Below are 26,695 nucleotides of genomic sequence, written 5' to 3'. Positions count from 1 at the left end.
ACATATATAACATCTGTTTCATTTGGCTGTCCATAGATTATAGACACTGGTACACTATTATTTCTTTAAGAGTTCAGAGGAATGTTCTAGAAAAATCAATTTTTGCTATTACTCAGTTGAAAATGTCTTACTATGAGTTTTTTCTTCCAATGGAGTCATAGACTGTGTAGATGTACTTTGTTTTCTGAGGATTTATGAGGAATGTGTGGAGAGGATAAAGAAGAAAATGATTCCTTTTCCTTTTCCTTGTCAGAACTGTCTTAATTAATGTTATAAAGAAAAATCTTTTTAAGTATTTATATAGACAGAGGTTCTGATAAAGGCCTCATTTCCAAAATATATAGAGAATTGATTCTAATTTATAAGAAATCAAGCCATTCTCCAACTGATAAATGGTCAAAGGATATGAGCAGACAATTTTCAGATGAAGAAATTGAAACTATTTCTAGCCATATGAAAAGATGCTCCAAATCATTATTGATCAGAGAAGTGCAAATTAAGACAACTTTGAGATATCGCTATACCTCTCTCAGACTGGCTAGGATGATAGGAAAAGATAATGATGAATGTTGGAGGGGACATGGGAAAACTGGAACACTGATACATTGTTGGTGGAATTGTAAATACATCCAGCCATTCTGGAGAGCAATTTGGAACTATGCTCAAAAAGTTATCAAACTGTGCATACCCTTTGATCCAGCAGTGTTACTACTGGGCTTATATCCCAAAGAGATCGTAAAGCAGGGAAAGGGACCCATATGTGCAAAAATGTTTGTGGCAGCCCTGTTTGTAGTGACTAGAAACTGGAAATTGAATGGATGCCCATCAATTAGAGAATGGCTGAATAAATTGTGGTATATGAATGTTACGAAATATTATTCTGTAAGAAATGACCAGCAGGATAATTTTAGAAAGGCTTGTAAAGACTTACATGAATTGATGCTGAATGAAATATGCAGAACCAGGAGATCATTATATACTTCAACAACAATACTACATGATGATCAAATCTGATGGATGTGACTCTCTTCAACAATGAGATGAACCAAATCAGTTCCAATTGTTCAGTAATGAAGAGAACCAGCTACACCCAATGAAAGAACTATGAGAAATGAGTGTTCACTTGCATTTTTGTTTTCCTTCACTTTATTTCTGAATCTGATTTTTCTTGTGGAGCAAAATAACTATATGGATATGTATACATATATTGCATTTAACATATACTTTAGCATATTTAACATGTATTGTTCTACCTGCCATCTAGGGGAGGGGTAGGGAGAAGGAGGGGAAAAGCTGGAACAGAAGGTTTTGTAAGGGTCAATGCTGAAAAATTACCCATGCATATGTCTTGTAAATAAAAAGCTATAATAAAATACTTTTAAAAAAAAAAAGAATTTGTATGGAGCTGGTAAGTATATTATATCATGGAAAGACTTTCCTGTGTTGACTGTTGAGGACAAAAACAAAAAAGGACTAACAACCTATTTCCTAAGAGAGTAAATTCAACTTTTACCTTAAGGAGAAATATGAAGAAAATTCTTGAGACCTTAAATTTGTATCTAAAGTGAGGAATGTTGAAATTGTTATTTCTGGAAAAGGAGCAATTTACTGTTATGCTGAGAGTTTGAAATAAACCTAAATGTAAATATTCTCATTGCCAAAATATTAAAAAGAATTATATTTTTATTATTGAATTTATTTGCTAATAAATTCTTCATGAATATTATTAGAAAAAGATTTCTTCTGGTCATTCAAAATGGGGTTTGAGTCAACTGGTCAATGAAAAAAAGTTGGAATTTTACAAATAAAAACTATCCAATTAACTGCTTTGGAGCTCAAAATGATAAAATTAAATATATAAGTCAAATGGCAAGCTGAAGGATTTATTATATACTATAGTACAAGTGAATACTTGACTCTATCTACCTTTTCTATGTATATGTTTATGTTAAATGGTTTATATGAAGAAAAGTTTTGTTATAAAAAAAATAAAGTACTTAGTACTGTAGTATTGTCAGTAATAGCATTGCTATAATACCTCAATGACCAGAATGATCCACTGTATGACTACATATAAATCTTTTTGATCTCAACATACCTCCATTTAATATTTTTTTCCAAGAAAATGCAGCTTTTTGTCAATTAGAAAGTAAATACAAGAAGCAAAATTACATTTTCAAACTTCACCAATATTAAAATTAAGTTCTTTCATATTATATATAATTATTGAACCCATTAGAAGCAAGAAATAATGAAATAAAAATTAACATATAAATCCACTGAGAATAAAGTATTGAAATAAGAGAACTGAAATTTTGAAATAAACCATATTGAATAATATTAAATAATTGAAATAAATAAATTATTGTGATAAATAACAATTCTAGATGCATGGAAGTCTTTAACTTCACAAGGACTTGATCATATTTAACCCCACAGAATTAAACTGTGGAAATATTAACCTCACAGAGCTTCCCTATCAACCTTCCAGACTTAATAATATACTAAATAAAACCAGGATAGCCCTCTATACCCTAAAGAAAAATGTGATATTCTAGTAAGCATATGGTAATTGCAGGTTCTAAATATTTGTAGCTTATTACTTCCAAAGGTTAAATTCATGAGTCACATATATAAAATTCAATTTGGGAGAATTTAGAGGTATTTGTTTTCCTAATTGTTTAAAGTCAATGGAAACAGTGGATTCTTTGGTCCAACCAAATATAGATTTTTATATTATCATGGCATTAACATCTGGTTAAAAAGTGGGTGGTTTCAAATATGTGTGTGTGTGTGTGTGTGTGTGTGCCACTGGAAAATGTAATGAAAATATGCCAAGACCAAATGTGAGAATTAATCACATCAAAGATCTCAATTACTTCTTTTCTTACATATGTACATGAAACATAAATCCATTTGTTGCCACCTGGACCTAGTGCAGGCATCTACAAAACTAGATTGAAATAAAACAATAAATACCTCATTCCAAAGTTCAAGCAAAGCACTTTATAAAAATGATTTGCTTAATCTTCTCACATTACCTAAGACAGGACCAACTATCAATTTTTTTTCAAAATCCTAAATCTCATTAGGCAAGTCAGTATAACAATTAAAAATGAGAACTCATTATTTACCCAGTGCTCACTCTACTTTCTGTCTGACCAAATAGGAAATTAATTAAAAAGAACTTATTACACTGTTTCCTCTCTATATATAAAAGGATTATCAATTTATCCAAAATTGTATTTTAACTAAGATATTTTATTCCAATGGTAACAACACAGGAAATATAGATTAATAGTTGTTACCAGTAGATCAGATTATTTCCTGTTCTGAGTTAGAATTTTACCCCATGTAATTTATTATCTTTTCAGATTTTTTCTTTTGGAATCTTTGGTAAAATAAAATTTTTAATTTGCTACTATTTCTAAATTTAATAGTTTAACCCCTTACAAATATTGTCAACATACAAAACTAAAAGGTTATTAATAGACTATCAAAGTCAGAATTCTCTAGTTCCCTACACATATTTAAAAACCTTTGGATTATCTTTGACTCTTCCATATTTAATAAGATGAACATCTCAAACTTTAGATAGTTTTGTGAAATTCTAGGCAGATTCAAGGAATCTGATCTAGATCTTGTTCTTTGAAATAGGAAGGGAGGAGGTTCATTCAAAGGCCCTTTGTGTGTTCTATGATAATCTTAAAGACTGAAGAGAAGGCTAGGCACATTATAGATTTCCAGAGTTTCATCAATCTTTCCCCAAACTCAGATTTTTTTTTTTATGATCAGAAGTACCTCAAGTGAAATGTAAGTTCAGGGGTCAGGATATTAGATAGGAAACAAGTCAAAAGGGAGATAAACCTCTTGTATAGTAAAAGAAAATCAGTCAATTGACAAGTATTTCCCTTCTCTATGTCTAATCCTGTTGGGAAGTGGTTTTGGTTCTTACTGGAAAATTATTAACAAATAATTGCTAAGAAAAATGATGTCTTTTATTTCACATGGTTTTAATAGTATTTTCACAAATATTTTATTTCATGTCTACATATACAACACATTCTTAAAAGCTACAAAGGACAAACTTTATTTTTCTAGCTTAGAAATCTAGTACAGGAAATTTGGTAATTCTTCACAAACTTGCTATTATGACTTAAACAATACCTTCTTATAGATGACTCTAAGGTCTTTTTCAACTTCAAGATGCTATTCACTTAGCATTTTAAAAATGTAGTTTATAAGGATATATGGATAAACTAAGGGGACTTTGCAGGTTGCTTATTTTTAAACTGTTGTTTTAAAATTTCACTATAGGTACAAAACAAATATACTAGAAACTTTTGTATTATACCTATTATTTGCTCAAATAAAAATTCTATTACATTGTGGAAAATTTGGCAGTGAACATTAAAACCAAAGTATGTCGGTTGATAGATGCAGGTTATAATATTAAGGCAAATTTATATTGCACTTTAGGGTTTGCAAAGCATATTCATCACAACAATTCCATGAGGTAAAATATTGCAAGCATTATGATTCCCATTTCAAAGACAAAAAATTGAGGTTATGACTTTTTCAAGGTCATAAAAATAATAAATGTCGAGTCGAGATTTGAACCTTAGTTTCTTCAGATCATGAAAATTTTTCCATCATGTCAATCTGTGTAGATCAGGGGTCTCCAAACTGGGAGCTGGAGCATTATATGATCCCAAGGGATGGATGATCAACCAAACAAAAAAATGGAAATATGCATTTCATCCAAACCTCTCACCATAATCAATTATGGATTTGTCTCCAACACATCATCACCTTTAACATTCTTGCATTTAGTTTCCTCCTATGGCTAGTTTTTATAACTGCACCAGGCACAGATCCCTCCAGGTGGGAGGGATATAACCTAATGTGACCCAATCATTCGTCCTAATTTCCACTACAATCCCCAATCCCAAGAATCATTACACCCTCCCTAATCATTATTAGTGTGCTCTGTACTACAGAAAAGTGAACAATGAATCAGTTCCCTTTACCTCTCCCACATACTTTTTATTTTTCAATGGGAAGGAGAGAACAGCAGAATATAAACAGGAATAGTAATATAATTACATTATCTTTTCCCTCAAATCTACTTGTCTTCCAAATTTTTCTATTTCTGTGGAAGGGACTACCATCCTTCCAGTTCCCCAGGTTTCAAGCCTCCTCTTCTATCTAAATGTTTCAATCAAATAACTCACTACAACTACCCATCATATCCTTTGTCCCTCTCCCCAAAAGTTTTTAATTCATCCTTCACTGAGAAGAGAGGGTTCATTTGCCTTGAGCATTCTACATGTCAAAACCTTTTGTGTTCTAGACCCTCTCCTCTTCCATGTCTTTTGGCAACTTGTACTCTCAAATATCCTTTCTCTAATTTTTAATTTAGCCTTCTCTATTGGTTTTTCCCTCCTTTCTACAAATATGCCTAGGTCTCCACATCCTTAAAATTTCTCTTTTTGATCCTATTATCCTCTGAAGAAATCATGTCTTTCACATAACTTTGGGCCTCATTACTTAATGAAACTACTTTCTTCAAGGTAGTAAATGCTTTGCTAATTAATGGTGATGGCCCTTCCTTTCTTGGCCTTTTGAATTTCTCTGCAGCATCTGAAGTAGGGTACATTCTCCCATCTGATTTTTCTGACATTGTTTTCTCCTGGTTCTCCTTTCACATATCTGATCAATCCTTCTCAGTCTCTTTCTTTTTTTAAACTAACTCATCATTTTTACCACAGTTTCTGAAACTATGGGTTGTGACACATGTGGGATTTTCTACTGAATGTGGGAGTCATGAAACTGTTATTATTATCAGTAAATGTTTGATTTGTATACCTATTTTATATACCCATATGACTGAGGTCGCATAAAAAATTTCTTGGGCAAAAAGAAGTTGTGAGTGGAAAAAATTTAAGAAGTTCTGCTCTACATACTATACCCCAACTCTCAATCAATTCTAAGCTTCTGTCCTGGTTCCTCTTCACTTCTCAATGATTTAAACAGATCCACTGATTCACCTATCATCCCTGTTGCAAATAATTCCCAGAGCAATACATTCAGCCTCTCTCCTGAGGTCCAAGCCTTCATTATCAAGTTCTTATTGGACATTTCCAACTGAATAACCAATCAGCATCTCAACTCAGTAAATCTAAAATAGAACTGATTATCTTCTTCACTGTCAAACCAATTCTTTTTCTTAATTTCTCTTTTAATTACACTAATTCACAACCACTGTCATCCTCATTTACTTCTTTCCCCCCACTCTTCATATCTATAGATTGCCATATGTTGTCCATCCTATGTCCACAATATTTCTCAAACCCATTCCTTTCTCTTCACTCATATGGTAATCACCTTACCTAGTCTTCCTGACTATAGACTCCCTTTTCTCCAGTAGATCTTCAACAAAGCTGCCAAACTGATAATTCTAAACACAGATCTATTATCACTCTCCTACTCAGAAAGCTTGAGTAGCTCCCTATTGTTTCTGTGATAAAATACAAATTCCTATGTTAAGCAATTAGCTCTCCATTCATCTGATATCTACTGACTTTTCCAGGCTTATAGCACATCATTTTCTTTCATGTATCCTCCATTTTGGCCAAACTGATCTACTTATAATGTGCTCTGCAAATGACATTTTATCTTCCATCCCTAGTTTTTGATAGGCTGTATCCAGTCATTAGAATATATTCTCTTTTTCCTTTAATCTCTTGGAATCCCTATTGAAGTGCTACATTCTTTATGAGGCCTTTCTCTATCCTTTCTGGTTGTTATAGGTAGTACTCTGAAATTACTTGATCTGAACTTTGTAAATAGTCTGTATTTACTTTTCTGTAAACATGCTATTTCGTTCCCCCCAAATATAAATTCTTTGAGGACAAGTAAGTACTATTATACTTTTGTCTTTGTGTATGTAGCACCTATCAAAACATCTGGCACATAGTAAATAACTTCATAAAAGGTTGTTGGTTTAATGGGTGGGGATAACAGAAGTGTGAACACCTTGGAGATCTGTTTCAAGATCTATTAGTAAATAATGATCACCTAGTTGAAGGCAGTCAGCTTAAACAAGTCAGAGAACTTAGGAGCTAGAAGTAATCTTAAAAATTATCTTCTTCCTTTCCCTCATGAAGAAACTTAAGGTTCAGAGCAATTAAATGACTTTGTGTACTTTTTACATTTAGCAATTACAAGAAATGGATTTACAATCCAGGTATCCTGACTCCCAAGATTTGTTCAAACAGAAGATAACTTTCTTAATTAATAATCAGAAGTATTGGTCTCTTCACTTATTTACCTTTTCCTTTGTAGTATTCTTTTAATTTTCTAATATTTTCTAATATAGTTAACATTTTCTATGGAGTCATATTAGCTTTAAAATAATATGTGAAGAGAGTAAATAACTATGTTCCCTTTGGTGTAAATTTAGACTACATGGAACAAGACACTTTCCAGATGTTATACACTTAAGAAAAGAGAACCATAATTCTTAGGACATGCTATTGAACACAAGTGAAATACAGCTCCAAAGTGCTCAAATACAAGTTGGTGAGTGACAGTGACCAACAGGACAAAACTGGAAAAAACAAGCTTCTAATTCCTGAATAAACACCCTATAATTCATTAGGAAAAAGAAATTCATGACTCTCACCAGAATGCTCATACAATAGAGCATAGAATTTAGATCCTGGTACATGGAAAAAAAAAAGTTAATGACTATAGCAATTTCAGTAACAAGACAGTAAAATGAAAAAAAAATTTTAAAAAGCTTTTCCTCTGTTGACACATAAAGAATTCAATTCCTAACAGTCCTCTGTACTTTAATTATGGTCATCTCAGCTACAAAAATTCAAATAACTGGTTTCATGCCCTCAAAGAAGTAAAGTCTCCTGTTTTAAAAGCTTAGAATTGGATGTTGCCATTTTAGGTGACCTGCCCAAGGACAGACACATACTAAGTGGCAGAGTCAGGATTCAAATCCAGGTCCTTTGAATGCAGTGTTTTGTTTTTTTTTAGGATGCCATGTCTAAAAAGTAAATAAAAAGTTCCTCTCACTAGAGATTGTGTAAGTGTGTACACATTTTAGTAACTGAATTATTGTAGTATATTTTGTAAGATCATAGAGTCTCAAGAATTTGGCCCCCAGAGGCCATCTAATCTGACCTGTACTGGTAAAACAATCCTCTCTGTAACATTAAACAAATGGCAACCCAGTCTTCACAAGAAGACCTTTAATGAGGGGCAACAACTACTTCCCAAGGAATACTGGGGACAACTCTAAATATTAGGAGTGTTTTCCTTGTATTGAGCCTAAAATGACTGTAACTTTCATCCTTTTTTTCCCCTATGTTACCTATGTTCCTATGTTCTGTTACAGAACAAAGTGATTCACACTTCAAGTAATAGCCTTATATATACTCTGAAGTCATTCTCAAATCTTCTTTTCCCTAGGTAAAACACTTCCAATTCCTTCAGCAAATTTTTAATGTGGTTTCTAGGTCTTAGATGTAGACATAAAATATGGTAAACAATAATACAGAAGACAGAAAAAAAGCAGAAAACAGAACTGCATAAGGGTAAATACTGAAAACAATACTAAAAAGATTAGTATAGTATACAACAAACCTAGAAGGAAAGGAAATACTTAAAATTGTAAATTAAAGTTCTGAAGTAGTCAAAATGGCAAAGGAAAAAACTTGGCAGTACTGAGAATAAAGGGGGGGGAGCACTTAGAATTGCCAAATTTGGGAGCAAAAAAGGATCATAAAAATCTTCTATTTTAAACACACTTGTGAAAAAACTTGTGAGAAACCCAGAAAAATATGGAACAACTTCATTATAGTCTCAAGGGAAAGCTATTAAGACAAAAATCCATTACCATCAAGTAACAGATTATAGTACCATAAAACTTTTCTTCCTTTAAAACAAATTATATACAAATATATTTCACTAATTTTTAAGACTTAAAAATTTTTAATGCAGAACTCTAAAATGTTTTAAGAGAAATATATTTTTAATTTAAAATAAACTTAAAACCAATAATTCTGTAGGCAAAGCAAAGTAACATCGATACAAATGACATCACACACACACACAAAACTAAATCTATCTTAACAGATAAGAACTAATAAGTTACTCATTTATATTTTTTATAAAGTTTATATTTCTACAAATAATGCAGGTGGATATGGGGAGAACAACAAAGCCCAGCAACCATCACAGCTAGTAAACATTTTATTTCCTAGCCAAACAGAAATGGCAAGTAAGTACAATGCAAATTAGGCTATGAACTTATTTGAAAATTCTTGAGGAGAATGACATATAATACTAGTTCCAAAAACAGCAAGAAGGGAAGGGAAAAACAAATTTACAATGAAAATAAATTATCCAGAGAGCATTTAAGGATGAAATTGGAAGGATGATAAACACATTGAAAGTAAAAAATATGTGTCTGGATTTTAATAACAAACTATTTTCTCCATCAATGACAGCGGAAACATCATATATGCACTCTAACATCATAATCCTTAATGTGCTATGTAAGAAAGTAGCAATGTCACTAAAAAAACAAAAAAGTGATGAGCTAGATCAAACAGTAGACATCTGTACTCCAGGCCACACTATTATTCTCAAAATATTTTGAGATGTGTATAATCTATATTAGACTGTTTACTGTCTCAGAGAAGAGAAAAAGGGAAGGAGAGATGGACAGAATTTGGAATACAAAAAAAAATGTAAAAAGTTGTTTTATGTGTAATTGGGGGAAGGTGAAAAATTTTTTAGAAAGGGTATCTGTGCAGTAATGAATTAAACCAGCTATACCCAGTGAAAGAACTCTGGGAAATGACTATGAACCACTACATAGAATTCCCAATCCCTCTATTTTTGTCCGCCTGCATTTTTTATTTCCTTCACAGGTTAATTATATACTATTTCAAAGTCCAATTCTTTTTGTACAGCAAAATAACTGTATGGACATGTATACATATATTGTATTTGACTTATACTTTAACATATTTAACATGTATTGGTCAACCTGCCATATGGGGGAGGGGGTGGAGGGAAAGAGGGAAAAAGTTGGAACAAAAGATTTTGCAGTTGTCAATGCTGAAAAATTACCCATGCATATATCTTGTAAATAAAAAGCTATAATTTAAAAAAAATAATAAAAAAGAGTATCTGTGAGAAGGAAAGATATAAAACTACTGGAAAAAAAACTATTGAAAATTATTGAATAATACCACAAAATACCAAAAAGGGGAGATAAAAATTACCATTCCATATTCCAATGTTAATAAAACATTGAAAATAATTTAACATGTGTCAAGGGCATCCTTGATGAAAATATGAGAAGAGAATTGGCAGATTTTGCAAATGATATCCTAAAGCAAATTACAACTTGAATAGTCATAAAATTGGCCAAAAGTTGTGGAGAATACAAGATTTCACTATCCTTACTGTTTACTGACTGACTATATAAAATATACTGACTGTATAGTATTTATATTTATTCATGGGAGAAAATGTTTCTTTAAAATGTTCTTTCCAATAAGGTGTTTCTCATGAATAAGTTAAGATCACAAATGATTACTAGATAGAATCAACAACTGAGAGAACCTTGATTATCTGATTATCATTATCAAACGAGCTATGAAAGAGATGTATGTTTGCCAGAAGTGTTTGCAAAATTCAAATGGAAGAGAATTCTTATGAATGATGAGGTCCACCAGATGTTGCAGTTTTCAGATGACATTGGACAGATTGCATCAAGCCCCAGAACACTGTACAATTTCCTAAATAAGATCCAAAATGACTGAGTTTGTGTCTTCAAATGTATGAGAAATGCCTATTGTCCAGACTAAGACATGAACTGGGATGAACAGCCCATAATACAAGTCCATTAGATATGTGCCTGTGTTCGTGTGTATATATATATATATATATATATATATATATATATATATATATACACACACACACATATATACATATATATGTATATGTGTATATATATACACACATGTGTATGTACATGTGTATGTACATATGCATGCATGGACAGGTAGCACAGTAGATAGGACAGAGCTGTGGACTTGGAGTCAGGAAGAGCTGAGTTCAGATATGGCTTCAGATATTTAAAGCTGGGTGACCCCGTGCAAGTCAATTCACCACTGTTTTTCTGTTTCCTCATCTGTAAAATGGGTACCCCCCCCAAGTTTTTGTGAGGATCAAATGAAATATTTGTAAAATGCTTAACACGGTGCCTGGCACATAGCAGGCACTATAAAATTGTTGGCTATCATTTTTATTATATTTAATTGTATGTACACATCTATACTCATATCCATATTTATGTCAATGTCTATAGATATGACATTGCAAATGGACATTGTGTTGTGCCCTAAACAGGAGAAAAGGAAGCAGCCTGGTCTGCCCTGGAGAAATTACACAAGTGTTTTCAGTAACCTCAAATGTTTTTTCCTGAAAAAAAAATTCTCTCTTTTTTTTAAACACAAATATTCTTTTAATAATGTTACATGGATGCAAAATGTGAACTACCATAATCTCTAAGGAATGGAAATTATATGACACTCAAAGGCAAAGGATAAACATGTGATTGAAAGAAATAGGTTGCAATAAAATACCAAGGAGGAACTGGATATGCAAAGAGAATAAAAGTTATCATTAAAAGGACATATGATCAAAAAAGGTGATATGGAAAGAGATAATAGATGGATACCTATCAGCTGCATTGGTACCTACGTAATGTCAAGAAAACAAGAGGAAGACCCTGAAAATATAAGATAGAACCACCATGGAGACTTTACAAGAAGATATAGATCAAAGTTTTAAAAGATAATATGTTGATATGGTTAGTACCCACAGTAATAAGATCACATATGCATTGAAATATTAATTAGAAATTAAACCATCTGTTATACTTGAAAACCAAAGTAATATAAAATCCAAAAGATACAAACAAATAATTTGACAAAAGATTTCACAGAATATTGATTTTAAGTACTATAGTGATAAAGAAGATAGGAAATAATATACTGTTGTAGGGAAGAAATAGCTTAGAGATTTAATTTTCATGTAATTGATATGTTTTCATAGCATTAACATCCCCATAGTTAAATTATCACATTGATTTGGAAGATTTGATATATACATATGTGTATATGTGTATGTGTACATGGATATGTGTGTGTGTGTGTGTGTGTGTGTGTGTGTATGTGTGTGTGTGTGTGTATGGAAAAAAAAAACATTCTGGAACCTTAATGTAATCAGCTTTATAAGTCACAAAACTTAACATAATTTGCCTTCCTTATCAAAACTGATTTTCATATTTGGAACTGAAATGAATATACTTTTTGGAATTTCCAATTGTAGATGTCACTGTTTACATAAATGTGATTCCTAGTTCATGTGAATTATTTAACTTTTTTCCAGTGAATTATTTGCAATTCAGCTTGTTATCAATTCACTATAAATTTCTTTTTTTCTAGGTCTTTAATAAATTGAATAAATGAAACTAACTGATGGTGACCATTACTAGACTGTTTCCTATAAAAGCCTTTTAAAAACCTGAAATCATTATAAGGTATTATCACTATTGGATTATCTCTATGGCTCCTCCGAAGACCAAGAAAATCATAAACTTTGAACCATCTTGTCCATTTTTTCAATAATTCATATTCTGATGCCTTTTTGTGTTAAAGAAGCAACTTTGAGTTCTCAAAGGTTATGCCAGGAGAACAGAAACTCTAAAAATTGGAAAGGCTTTGAGTATAGACCCAGACATGGACTATATGTCTGCTTTATGAAAACCAGCCTAGCTAATTACAGAATAATTCATCCCCAGAAGACAAAATCAAAGCAACTCATAAAAAAATCTAAGACCCACAGTCTGCATTAGTAATAGATATACAAATCCTTGAAGAATCAAAGTATTCTATCCAATGAAAGGCTTTCCAAAGAATAAGAAATGGTGATACTAGTTACCTTTCAAAACAAAATATTTATGAGCTTGATGTGTTTTAAGATGCTTCACAGTGCACAATAACTGTCTCTTTGTACATTTAGTGACTTAGATGTTAGTACTTTTCTCTGTCACCCTTTTCCCAGTTGTTTAGTGAGTGGCTGCAAGTTAATGGTTTTCTGGGTAAAGACCCTAAACTACCCATTTATTTAAAGACCATTTAAAATATAGTTCTTGCTATAGCTGAAAGAATACAGAAGATGACCTACCTGCCTAACAGGGGTTCTGATTTGGTTTCAAGGTTCCCTTTTCTCTAGTTCATGCTAATTCTGCCCTGCTGACTAGTTGCATGGCTTTGACATTCTGTCCCATCTGATTTCTGATTTCTACATAATCCTGGCTTCTGACTGTACTGGGAAATGATCAAAGCCAAAAGGTCTTTGACTCTCCATTACATCTTCTTCCCAATTCCTCCTCTCTCCTACTCTGAATAGTCTCTTCAGTATGACCTTAAGTGTCTATCTCCCTTGTGCTCCGAGCCCTAGCTTCCAGGTCTTTTTCTAATTAAAGAAAATCAGAATTGCAAAGACCCCATGTGATTTTATAATCCTATCTACAACATACTTGACAAGTAGTTAAACTATCTGGTCATTGCTTAAGCTCTCTAGTGACCAGGGGGAAGTGATCATTCTATTTGGGGGCCAGTCCAATAATTAGGAAAGACTTTCTCAAAAGTAGCCTAAATTTGCTTCCCTGGATTGCATCCTTTGGTCCTGGTTCTCCCCTTTGAGACCAACCTTCCAAATATTTGAAGAGAGCTATTATCCTCACTAATTTTGTAAGATCCTTCAACTAATAATTCTTATTTATGTAGATTTAAAGGCTTGCAAAGTAAACCTTTCCTAACAAAATTCTTGTGCGCACTTTTCCTTATAAAAATCTTGTGAGGTTAAGTATTGTACATACTATTATTCTTGTTTTACAGATTAGAGAGCTGAGCCTCCAAGAGGCTAAGTCAACATAACTATTAACTATCTTAGATGAAATTTTAAAAATCAGGGCTCCTGATTCTAAGACCAGCATTCTAACTATTCTCCATCATTCAACCTACAGATTTCTTGGAAAAGCTTCATGAAATTTGTAAATTAATGCATGAAATAAAATTATCTTATATTACTTCTTTCAGTTTTATATCCACATTTTTATATGTTCATATTGTTCATTAATTATGCCATATTTAACTAATTTTACAAACTGACTTATGAGTTAAAATATAGTGTCAAAAATTCATAAAATCTCAGAATTCCCATGATAATTTGTGAAAAATATGTCAGATGCAATTTCCTATTTATAAAATCCTTAATTAAATCATAATATCTAAGGTAATACCCTATTCTGCCTACAATTAGTATTTTAAACCATCTACTTTCTTTTTCTATTCTGTAATGGTGGAGATTATGATGGTTCACAATTCTTTTTCAAGTTGTAGATTTTAATCTCTCCATGTATCTTGCTTTTTTCATCTCTTGGTCTCCCACAGTTCACAATATTCAAAAAGACAAAAATGTCTCTTTTTTAGCCCTCTGTTATGTATTTTTTTGTTGATCCTCAAACCTACATCACTCAGTGTGATCCAGCTGCAGTGATGCAAATGGTTTTGCTTTCACTTTTGCATTTAAGAATAACATTTATTTATGAGCACTTAATAAAAGCTGCTAAAAGCTAATGCTGATGAGAGATTCCCTGTATAACCATAGAATTCCTGGAATGAATCACTTTCATCCTTGAACTTCTTATACTCCACATTCCACTTTAACAATACTTTAAGAATCTGATTATTATCATTTACTAAGCCTTCAGAGCAAAGTACAGAACTTTTAAAGAACCAGTTTCTACTCACAAGGTGATTTACATTGCAACATAGATGGATAGATTGTTTCTTCCCACTTCTTCCTGCCACTGCCCCACCTCCTTTACCTACTAGCTTAGTTTCCTAGTTTTTCTGTTAATTTCTGAAAAGTATAGTTTTATTTCTTTTTTGGCTATATTTTCCCTGAAATTTATAACAGAATAACCAAAATCAAATACTATGCTAGAGACTATTTTCCTTCTGCCCATTTTTAAATTTCATCCAGGATACTGACATCCTATAATACATGATATGTTTAGGTTTTCTGGTATTTATGACTTTTTTTTTTTTTTACATTTATTTCCTTTGTTTGTTTGTTTGTTTTTTAGCTTATAGGGAACTATATTTTTCTCCTTGCCCCCACCATATGGAAGGGGAGGGAAGTATTTTAAAAAGCAATATTATTATAGAATAATTTCTGTAATCATACCAGAGAAAAATAATGACTACCCAAGAAAGTGGAATATAAATTTTATGCATAGTTCCCTTTTTGGCATTTTAAGTTTTGTAGATCCTTTTCTCTACTTGAATGCAGGTTGCCCTGCTCTTATGCTCCACAATAATATTTCTTACTCTCCTAGTTTTTACAGGGTTACCCATTGTAATAAACTTTTCTTTTCTTTTTTTTTTTTTTTTTATCAGTATGGTTATCTGAATAGACATAGCAATAAAAATAGCAGCTCTAATGTGAACACTTAATTTTAAGTGGAGTTTATAGCTTCAACAAGGAAAAAAAATGACATTTCACACTATGCTATCCCAAATGAGTTAAGACAGATGAAGATTTTATTATCTATCCATTTTTATTTCAGTGATTTCTTCTATTCAGTCTATTTCTTTTTTAAAAAAAATCCTTTGTTCACTGATTATTTCTACTTCACTAAGTTTCTGTTAGGACCTCCTTGTTGTCATATCTTTTTTTTTTTTTTTGACTTGTATATTTTATTTCCTTGTTTTGCATTTTTCATTTGACTCTGACTTAGAATATTTTATGAATTATATTTTCTAATTACAACTAACTTTCCCTAAGCCCAATTTTTTTATTGAGTTGACTAATATTATCTAAGACTCTTTAACCCTTCTTTTCACTGTATTGTTCATACTGTAATTCTATCAATTGCAAAATGATAAAACAGGACCAAAAATGCATAATTTGCAACTCATTAAAGCACATATGACACAGTCAGCATCAATCATTGTCACCTAATAGAACAAATCAAATGGGAAAGCAATGAATATGTAATTCACTCAGATGCTTTCTAGAGAGAGAGCACTGGGCCAAAAACACATATACACAAATGGTTATTGGAGTATGTGGGTGACAAAAGTGAAGCATGGAAAGCCAACTTGCTGTGTGGAGTGGCTATAATAAACGAGGTGAAAAATTGCTTATTGTGCTTTTTACTCAGTGACAGTTTGCAAGCTTCCTGTTATTCAAGGCCAATTTAAAAGGAAAGATGAGAACATAGCACTATGAACCCCAAATACAAATTAGTAGTCCAACTGACATATTGTACCACAACCTGTGCCCAGTGAAAATTCAACAAGTCTAGATTTTGAAGGGTGCATGGAAAGATAGATGGACGACTGCCAAGAAGCCCATATCTTTCTTTGGATTAACACCAGGAATATATTATTCCAAATATTTACCTAACTTGTTTAGATATCCATTTGCACTGTTCCTATCTGCTCCGATGGCTGCCTAGAACATGGGATATTTATGAACAACCCTGGAAAGAGTTGATGCTTCAAAAATAGGCTTGTTTTATAGGCCTTGTCTTCCCAAGTATATTTCCCCAACCACCAGATACTTTCTGGAATAAGAGGCACAATTCAGGCCTGTGGCTGCTGCCGGTGTGAGGCAGATTTTATGGGGAAGGGCAGTTGTTTTCTTCGGAAGCTGCTGGTGCACTTACAGACGGAAGAAAGGATGGCTGCTCTCTGCGAGGGGGGGTGAGAGGTGGGGAAGAGGAAAGGAAGAGGGGAAGATGGGGACGAGAAGGTGCACCCCACAAGCATCAGTCCCCCAGTATTGCCAATCCCCCAAACCGATGCTCTCATCTCCATCTCCTGGCTTACTGAAAACGAGCCCCCCGCCCTAGCCTCTCTATCGGGGCTGCTGGAGCTCTCAATCCTCAGACCGGGGACAGGGATTCATCCGTCTGGTTCCGGGTGCCGAGGGACAGGGTGGGCGCGGGGGCAGCGAGGAGTGCAAAGCAGGGCAGGTGGGTGGGTGAGTGGGTAGGTGAGAGGGGTCCTTGCGGCCATAAAGAAGGGGTAAAATGGTGGGCGAAGAGACATCTTCCGCAGGGCCCCCGCGGGGCCCGCTCGCCCGCTCGGTACTCACCCGGGCCGGCCAATGCGGGTAGCCCTTCATCTTGGCGAACACCAGGTCCCCAGCCTTGTACTCGCGGGGCCGCGGACGCGCCATCCGGAGTCGCCTCTGCTTCCCTGAAATGTCGCCGCTGAAGATCCCGGGGGGCCGCCCCCCTGCGGGCTGCGCCCCGCGCGTCCCCGGCCTCGGAGCCGGGACGGCAAAGGAAAGGACGGGGCGAGGTGGAGCCGGGGCCAGGAAGGGAAGAGGAGCGGCTTCGGGGCGGCGGCGCTCGGCCGGGCTATGCCTTCTCTCCCCGGCGGCGGCGGCGGCGGCGGCGGCGGGAGCCTCGGCGATGGAGGGGCGGGGAGCGGGGCGGGAGGACGAGGCGGGGGGAGGGGGACGGGGACCAGGCCCCGGCAAATCACAGCCCCCGACAGCGGGGGAGGGGACACAGCGGCCACCGCGCGGTCACCCCGCGGCGTCCAGGAGGGAGCGCGTCCCAGCGGCTCCGGGCTCCGCGGCTCTACACTCCTTCCTGGAGCTGCGGAGGCGAGCCCGCCCGCTGGTCACAGCCGCCGCGTAGTCCGCCTCATCCCCCCGCGGCGGCGGCGGGCCTCCCTCCCCAGCCCCGAGAGGGCGCGGATGGGTTCCGCTCTGAATTCCTCCTCGGGCAGCGGCCGCCAACACGGTCTTATTATTGTTCTCCCTAGCCCTCAGCATCCCCCCTCCCACCCCACCCCCCCGCCCGCCGTCCTTTCCCCCTCCCCTCCCCTCCCCTCCTTTCCCTTCTTCCCCTCACCCCTCCCTCCCTCCTGCCCGCCCGCCCGCGCGCCTTGCGCGCTCCCAGCGCTGGCAGTCTTCGGCCGCTTAATTTCTAGGTACGCGGTCGCCTTACCCAGTGAAACCCGAGCGCCCCCCACCCCCACCAGCCGCTACGCATCAGGCCCCCTCCTCCCCTTTCTCCTAGAACAGGAGCTGGAGCAGGGCTGGAGCGCCTACTCGGGAGCTAGTGAGCAGGAGCTCCTCTTTTGTTCTTGGTCCGAAGCTATCTCCCCAACCAGCAGCCCAGCCCAGCCAGTCGTTCATCAAGTCGCCCTGTGCTCCCACTCCCCACTTGCTCATTGCCAGCCAGCCCATGGGGGGCACACCTCCAATCAACACCCGGTCCCTTTCTCCACCACCCCTCTGGAGGACACCCCTTTTCTTCCAAGGGCTTCTCCTGCGCCATCCATAAAATCAAAATCACAACACTGGGTCACACCCATGTCCCATTCAGCTGGTTTCGGTTGCTAAAGAGTGGCATCAAGGGACATTCATGAGAAGACCATCATGGTCTCTTCAGGCTTTCATCTCCAAGATTAGGAGGTGGATCCCAAACAGAATTAGCAGTAGGCAAGCTAATGAAGCAAAGGAAGCGTCTCCTCCGGGCCTCTCCTCCATTTCCAACGTGTTGTGACCTATAGAGTACAGAGTCGTGAGAGAATCAACCTCTGGACGATGGTCCTACCATCTTACTAGTTCTATGACCTTGGGCAAATGAAAATCTTTGGGGACTTTAGTCTCTTCTGCAAAATGTCCTATTTGTGTGCCTGGCTTACATACATTATTTTGGCATCTTAAAGCATTTGATCTCAGAATTTCCCAACTAGAAGGGGTCTTAGAAAGCATCTAGTTCAATTGCACTCAAAAACTCGGTCTGTGGGATGGAAAGTTCAAATGTCATCTCCAGTTTCATAATTAAGGTTTTTAAAGATTTATGAAATGTCACTTTCATTGCAAATGGCTAATGCCAAGGCTAAAAACTCAGGTCTTTAAATTCAACTCCCTGCCATTTCCTACCTTGCCTACTGTAGTTCTTGCCATTGTAGTTCTGAAGCTCAAAAGAGTCAATGCGTTAAGAAAGTAGTTTTGAGAGATGATCATTATTTCCTTGTCCTTCCCTTTTGGTACTCTATCCAAAAAATACCCCTGCAATACCCTTTGTGGGCTGCTCCAAATCTTTCCCTCTTCCTCAATGCCTGTCTTTTATAAAATTCCCTTGAAATACTTCTAGGTGATTGACTTGTAGCTAATTGAATTATTTACAAATTATTTGAAGTTAGGATGGGAACTGGTTCATTAAAATGGCTTAAAATCATCTTGGAACTCTAAAAGTCATTTAGAGCAACCTTCCATATGAGAATAAAATTCCCCTTCCTGATCTCCTTTTTAACACTTTATAATCTCTGAACCTTATAGGTGGTGAAAGTAAGCATCCCATTCTACTGTTGGACAGCTCCAAGTATTCTGATACTCTTTCTTAAGTTGATTGAAAAATTGGCTCCTTGTATCTTTGTATCTTTGTATCTTTCAGATCACTACTAAATGAAAACAGAACTGGAGAGATGAAAAGGATCTCAGCCCCATCTAGTCCAACCTTTATCTGACAAAATCCCCTCTTCAACATTTCCAATAAATGATCCTTTAACCTCTATTTGAAAACCTCAAGTGAAGAGAATTCACTGCCTTCTGAGACAACCTACTATATTTTCTTTTCCTAAAGCTAATTGTTAAGAGTTTTTTCTCACAGAAACCCTAAACTTATTTCTCTGAAACTGCTACCCACTGCTTTTCTCTCTGTCATCTGGGGTCAAAAAAAAATGAGTCTAATCTTTTTCCTATGGCAGCCCTTCAAATACATGAAGCCAGCTACCATCATAACAAGTCACATTTTCACTTAATGTGAGTAGCACAAATACTATTATTTCTAGCGTATAAATAAAGAAACTGCGAATCTTATAAGTTAACTGACTTATCCAAGATCAGGGGTTAATCTTTGCAGCTGATCTTAAATTTAGGTCTCCTGATCCCAAATTCAGTTTTCTATTGACTCCATCCTCTGGCCACAGTTTTGCTTTCTGGAACTAGAGAAAATAAGTATACTTTCTTTTTCACAAGATAGCCCAGAAATTGTCAAGACAATTACCACTGTCTAGAGACAGCTCTTCATAAACCCAATTCTTTTAGCTCTTTTCATTTGACAATTCACTTTATTGGACTTCCCTTCTATGGATGTACTCCAGTATGTCAATGTCCCTCTTAAAATATAATGCCCACATCAAGACAAAATATTCCTTGTTTTACACTTATCCACTTTATTGAAAATTTATTGAAAATTTTTTTAATTTCCAAATTCTCAAACCAAAGGAAACTCTCTCTCCCTTTTAAAAAGGGCAATAATTCTTCTAAAGTGTAATGAAACCTTTGCAAATATTTGAATGAGTAATATGTAATGTGGGAACTATAGTATCAATCTCATAATAAGACAAGGGGAACAAGTCTGAAAGTCCTGTCTGCATTTGAAGCCACAGAGCAGTGGTTCACTAAAAGTGTATTGACATGATGGTAATGTGTTAATCCTGGTCCAGACAAATGAGTGCTTAGCCATGTACATTAGGAGATCCCTGATGACCAGTCAAAAGGAGACCCCAAATAGATTTCAGATGGTCTTGTTATGAAGTCTGCCTTGCTTAGGAGATGGGAAAAAGAGGAAGTGATATAGTCTCAAGATACATGTTGAGGATACAGTTGAATCAAAATTATGTGTTAAAAGAAATGTTTATGATCTAAAATGATGAAAGATCAGGGTTGCCTGGAACTAGTTAAAGGGGTTTTAGTGTAAAACTTAGAAACTGGTGAATAAATTGATTTGAGAGTCTGATACTTGATTGAGTAGTTGATAAACATACTTAATCAGAAAGACATAAAGAGCTGTTTGAGAATCTGGATAGGACAAATGATACATTCCAAGAATAGGTATTTTTACAGCTCACAAGGAAAAGCTGACCTAGTTGTTTGGAAGTGAATGACAACTGCTACAGTATGAATAATAGGATTCATTAAATTCACTGACTAACAGAATGTGGAAAACTAAAGTTTTTAATTGATCAACAAGTACTTGCTTATTGAGCACTTATAATGTGCCAAACTATGTAGCAGAAGATTACAATCTAGTTGAGGGCGAGGAAAATTTTAAGTTAAGAAAGGGTTTTACTGTAGACTACAGAAAGCAAAGGCTCAATGGACACAATCTATGCTTTAAAGGAGAGGTATGAGAGACATATGGTGAAAAAAATATTCACTATGAAATTAGAATAGCTATATACAAATCTTGTCTGTCATATTACCTTAAGCATTACTTAAGTGCCTTGAGCCTCAGTTTTCCCATCTGTAAAAGAGAATAGTTGGAGTACATGAACTTTAAGCTGCTGTTCAGTTCTAAATCTTATGATTTTATGGTTTGGATAAGGAAAGAGGAAAGGAAAGGTATTATAGGGGTAAAGAAAAAATCAACATAAGCAAAGAGACGCTAATAGCATGGACTCTAATGGCAAGAAACAATAAATACTGTTTGAGAAGTGGATGAGAAGGGATATGTTACCACTCAAAGAAATACCTATGGAAGATTTAGAAAGGAAAATTTAGAAATGAAAGAAAGTACTATTCAACATAGTGGCTAGTGGACTTAGGAATGTTCCAAAGAATAATATAACCTCAAAACACAAATAATGCTAAAAAGATTTGGATAAATTTATGAATAATAGGCCCAAAGTGAATTATTATACATCTTTTCTAATGATACTAATCTAGAGTTTTACAGTTTACAAACTATTTTATTTATATAATTTCACTGTAATAAATCCATGAGATAAACATGACAGATTCTACTATATTTGGAATTGGAGGAATTAAACAAGTTGATTTTTTTTTTTAAAGAAGGGGCAGATCATTTAACGAGGGTATTTTATAGGGGATTTCTATTTCAGATATATGTTGGATTAAAGGATCTCTGAAGATCATTCTAAAGATGTCAATTCTGAGATTGTATAATTTACTGATGTTACAAATTTTGCCTAAAAACTAACCTGAAATTCCTAACTTTCTCATTTGGTAAAGCACCCATGTTGATGAAATTACACAGCTTCTAAGGTTTTGAAGTATCACCCCACCTCAGAAAATTGTTCATTGAGGTATGCTAGATTAATGACCATATGCTATAGGGTAAAGAGTGTAGGCCTATACATTGTCAGGAAACAGGCTTAATCCTATCTTTATCATTATATTGTATGACCTTATTCAAACCATTTTTCTCTCTAAGTCCCCTTTTCTTTTTAAAATTTTTTTTCCTAATAGTATTTTATTTTTCCAATTATATGTAAAGGTTTTAAACATTTATTTTTGTAAGATTTTGAGTTCCAATTTTTTCTCCCTTCCTCCCTTATCTCTCCTCTCCCCAAGACATCTGAAATAGGTTATATACATACAATCATTTTAAATACATTTCCATGTTAGTCATGTTGTAAAAGATAAATCAAAACAAAAGTGGAAAAAAACGAGAGAAAAAACAAACAAAAGGTGAAAATAGTATGCTTTGATTCACATTCAGTCTCCATAGTTCTTCCTCTAGATGCAGAAGGCATTCTCCATTCTAAGTAAGACCACTCTTCTTAAGTGTAAAATGAAAAAAATTCAGTAGATGATCTTTAAAATCTCACCTTGGCCACATACAGGGCCATCATTCATTGGAGCTCACTATTACATATAAATATTCCACTTCCTTAATTAAAATTTTAAAAACTCTTGACATTCCTCTAACTATATAACTTCCTATCATTCTGCTTCTTCATATGCTTTACCTTTCCAAAGCCTATTATTCAATCTTAACTTGACTTCTAATCTCTAGCCTTCAGTACTTACCCTGGTTATTTTCCCTGCTCTTACTTCATTTTTCGTCATTCCCAATCTCTGTCCTAAAATTAGCTAATTTAACTCAATTCTGGCTCCTATCCTTGATTTCTCAATCCACTGACCCATCATAGCTCTTCCTTTGAAGGACCTATGCTCTGGATTACTTCCACTATTCTCTCTCTCTCTCTCTCTCTCTCTCTCTCTCTCTCTCTCTCTCTCTCTCTCTTACATCTATTCACATACTGTTGGGGCAGCTAAGTGATTCAGTGAATAGAGTACTCAGCCTGCAGTCAGGAAAACTCATCTTTCTGAATTCAAATCCGGCCTTAAAAACTTACTAGCTGTGTGACCCTAGGCTAATCACTGTATTCTATTTGCCCAATTTCCTCATATGTAAAATGAGCTAGAAAACAAAATTACAAATTACTCCAGTATCTCTTGAGAGTCAGACACAACTGAAAAATGACTTAAAAACACATAAAACATTGAGCAGAGGTAGAGGAAGTCACACAATGGTGCACACTAGATATATTATAAATTCATCTAGCCAACTTCAACTGGGTCCTTACTGTGTACCTAGGAAAACCGTTTAGTCTTTTTTAAAACACACTTTCAGTTTTATTGGTGTGGTTTGTTTTTATATTTACAGATTATTCCTCTTATACTAAAGTAAAATAATTAAGTAAAACTAATGATATAGGAAAAAAGCAGAAGTCCATTTTATTTCTCTTCCATATCCATCCTACAAGAAAAGAAAAAAATTTCTTGTGTGAATATGCATAGTTGAGTAAAATAAATCAATCCTCTCATGATTTTATATATACATATATCTCATTTCACATCTTAAATTCATCACCTCTCTGAGTAACATGTTTTATCACTGTTCCTATGGAATCATTAATGTTAATTGTATCAAGTTCCTACAGTTTTCAAAAAAGTTGTCTTTTTTTCCTCTCTAATTTTCTATCTCCCCACAGAAGCTATTCCAAACCTTCTCTTCTTAAACTTCCCTAACCTTGCATCAGACTAAAGACTATGACAGATAAGAGGACCAACATAGTTATCAGGGTAAAAGAGAGTGTTAAGTAGGATCAAATGTCAGGCAAGCCAAAAACAAGCAAATTTGGTGTCTATTAAAGAAGAAACGGGAAAGCTAGTTGTAGCACCAAGGAGAGCTCCAAACATGCTGCTATGCCTGTGGCTGCTGCTACTGCTGCTGCTGTGGGCCTCTTTTTCTAACTAAAGCCTTAGGCACTCAATGCCACTGCCTCCCTAAATCCCCAGTAAATGACTTGAGGGATTCAGGTATGGAGGGGTTTGGCTGGTTGTACAGATACAATTGTATTGTGGCTTTCTTAAGAGTCCCTCGTATACTCAAGAGTTTTTAGTGTCTATGTATTCTCCTACTTAGTATCTAATATTCTAGTATCAGAATGTACTATGAGTAAATTTGGGGGTGATCTAGGAGATAGTCACATTCCTCCCAAGCTCTGTCCATGTAGAAAGATTAGCAACATCTTCCTTATCAAAATACTCATCTAATGTCCTAGTTATCCTCTGTGCCTGAAGCAAGGGGCCCTAACAATGGAAATCTTCATATCAACCTTCTTCACAGCCATCTTTCCATGGTGAGACACAGGGTTAGGTTCAATGATATAACTTCAGTGGAAATGGCTATTAGTAAGGAAAAATAGATGGCAGTCCAGAAATAATCCCAGAAATAATTTTTCAAATTCAGTGAAGTACTATCATAATTGTTTTGCCAGATATAAGTCCAAGGTTCCATGACCTTTTAATTCTTCCTTATCTTTGTGGACTGAGAACAGAAGCTGTGAAATTGATCATCAAATTCCATATAAAGAGGGCAGATAGTTGATGTCGTAGATAGAACACCAGCCCTGAAGTCAGGAAAACCTGAGTTCAAACCTGACTTCAAACACTTAACTAGCTGTGTGATCCTGGGCAAGTCATTTAACTCCAATTGCCTCAGCAAAAAACAAAGACAAAAAAATTCTATACAGAGATAGACTACGAGAAGAAACATCAAGAGTTGAGCTTGTAGCTACAAATTGTATGATCTTATTGATGGGGCATAATCCAATGAAATAGTTTAGCTTCCTAGAAAGTTGGCTTATATGTATCCACCAAATAAGGAGTAATACCCAATCTTGCACATCTAGCTAAGCACAAGCTTTTCCATCACTACTTGGTTTTGTCCTTGAAAAAAGTTCTGTACAGCTTATAACTCTGTTATGTAAACCTGTACAGTTTATAGATTAATGAGATAGTCCTAACTCAAGATTCCCAGTCTACAAAGAGGGTAGAAGTAAGAGGGATGGTGAAGGGAAGAATAATGGATAGTGGACATATCTAACAAAAACTATGGACAATTGCATTTGTTAAATAACTATATATGTGTAATACTGGGGAAAATGTAGCCTCATTGCTTTATTTGACCATACTACAACAGTGGAATTACTATTCAAAAATGTACTTCATTCTCTGTTCATCAATCATTAGGTAGTAGATAAAGGATGGGTAAACACTAACCTCTGTGGGAGAAGAGAGTTCACCTAATACATTAAATGAATTTGGCTCTCTTTGAAGAGATTTGATCTGTGAGTCTATGCAGGAGAATAACTGCTTGAAGAAACTGACAGCAGCACTAACTAAAGACTCTGTATAAGTTATGATTAGGTTGGTTTTGGTTGTATTTCTACCACTATGAAAATCATGTTGAACTACTTTGAAAAGTCAGTGATAAAATCCATTAAGACTGTAGCCTATGTTCTCTGACATACAGTAAGTTTTGTGATTTGCTAATGTTGCCTTGAGTTCTAATGAACAGATTTTATAAGAGCCCACAAGCAGGTTTGTTTTACCATATTTATTTAAAAAAATTTTTTGTTACCAAAGATGTCTTGCTGGGGAGGGAAGGATAAAGGCATATATTCAGAAATGAAGGTGATATGAAAATAAAAGATAGTAATAAAAATTTCAGATAAAAAAGTGATTCTGCTCCTGGTTTAATCAGAATAAAAATAGATCAATTTTTTTGTTTCTACTTGTGTAACTTTGGATAAATCATTTAAGCCTTCTTGGGCTCAAGTTTTTTTCATTTGTAAAATGATGAGATTGGATTAGATGATATCTGAAGATTTTTTTTTAATTTCTAAATTCTGTGATACTGTTATTCTGCTTGCTCCCATAAAAATGAAAGCTTTTGTGACTGGAATTTTTGTTGTGCTAGAGTTTTCAAAGAGGCCATACATTTATCTATTGCTTATAGAATGTAGGCTAACGCATGAATGGATAAATAAATTGTTTCTGACTGATTGCATTTTCTTTTGTACCTTCACTGACAGATCATTTTGGAGTTTGAAGAGAATAAAGCTACTGTACTCCTTGACAACCATAGAACTCATTTTCAAGAAGCAAAGTTAGTGTCAAGGAATATTTAACCATTTTCCTGTTCCATAAGTATACCTCACTTTCAATCTATGAATCACAGTATTATTCAGAATATGAAATGTCATGGAGGAGATTTAATGAGCAAATTGATGCATTGATCAATTGGTATTGTCAGAGGCAATGAACCTCTGAAACAAGCACACCCTTAGAGAAAAGGAGATAAATAAAACAGTAGGAAATATTAGGTCAGTTTGTGCTCATCTTTTGATCATTGACCAATTTCCATCTGGGTGTTTTTAATAAAAAAATTTCT

At 35.3% G+C, this 26,695-nt stretch overlaps 1 protein-coding gene across 3 annotated transcripts in view; it reads right to left on the bottom strand.

The window, feature by feature from the left end:
• Nucleotides 1-17,598, bottom strand: part of HDGFL3 (HDGF like 3) — a 141,181-nt gene extending 123,583 nt beyond the window's left edge. Inside the window, exon 1 of one of the 3 annotated variants that reach the window (XM_031955679.1) lies at nt 17,275-17,598. In XM_031955679.1, the coding sequence (XP_031811539.1) occupies nt 17,275-17,358 (84 nt within the window). In that variant the 5' untranslated portion in view covers nt 17,359-17,598. The remainder of the gene's footprint in view (nt 1-17,274) is intronic. The other 2 variants (XM_031955678.1, XM_003755456.4) reach the window with 2 other exon arrangements.
• Between the last annotated feature and the right edge of the window lie 9,097 nt (nt 17,599-26,695).

Source organism: Sarcophilus harrisii, chromosome 2, assembly GCF_902635505.1.
Source record: "Sarcophilus harrisii chromosome 2, mSarHar1.11, whole genome shotgun sequence".
Taxonomy (NCBI): domain Eukaryota; kingdom Metazoa; phylum Chordata; class Mammalia; order Dasyuromorphia; family Dasyuridae; genus Sarcophilus; species Sarcophilus harrisii.
The sequence above is the reverse complement of the archived record's forward strand: the minus strand, read 5'-3'. Positions and strand labels throughout refer to the sequence as shown.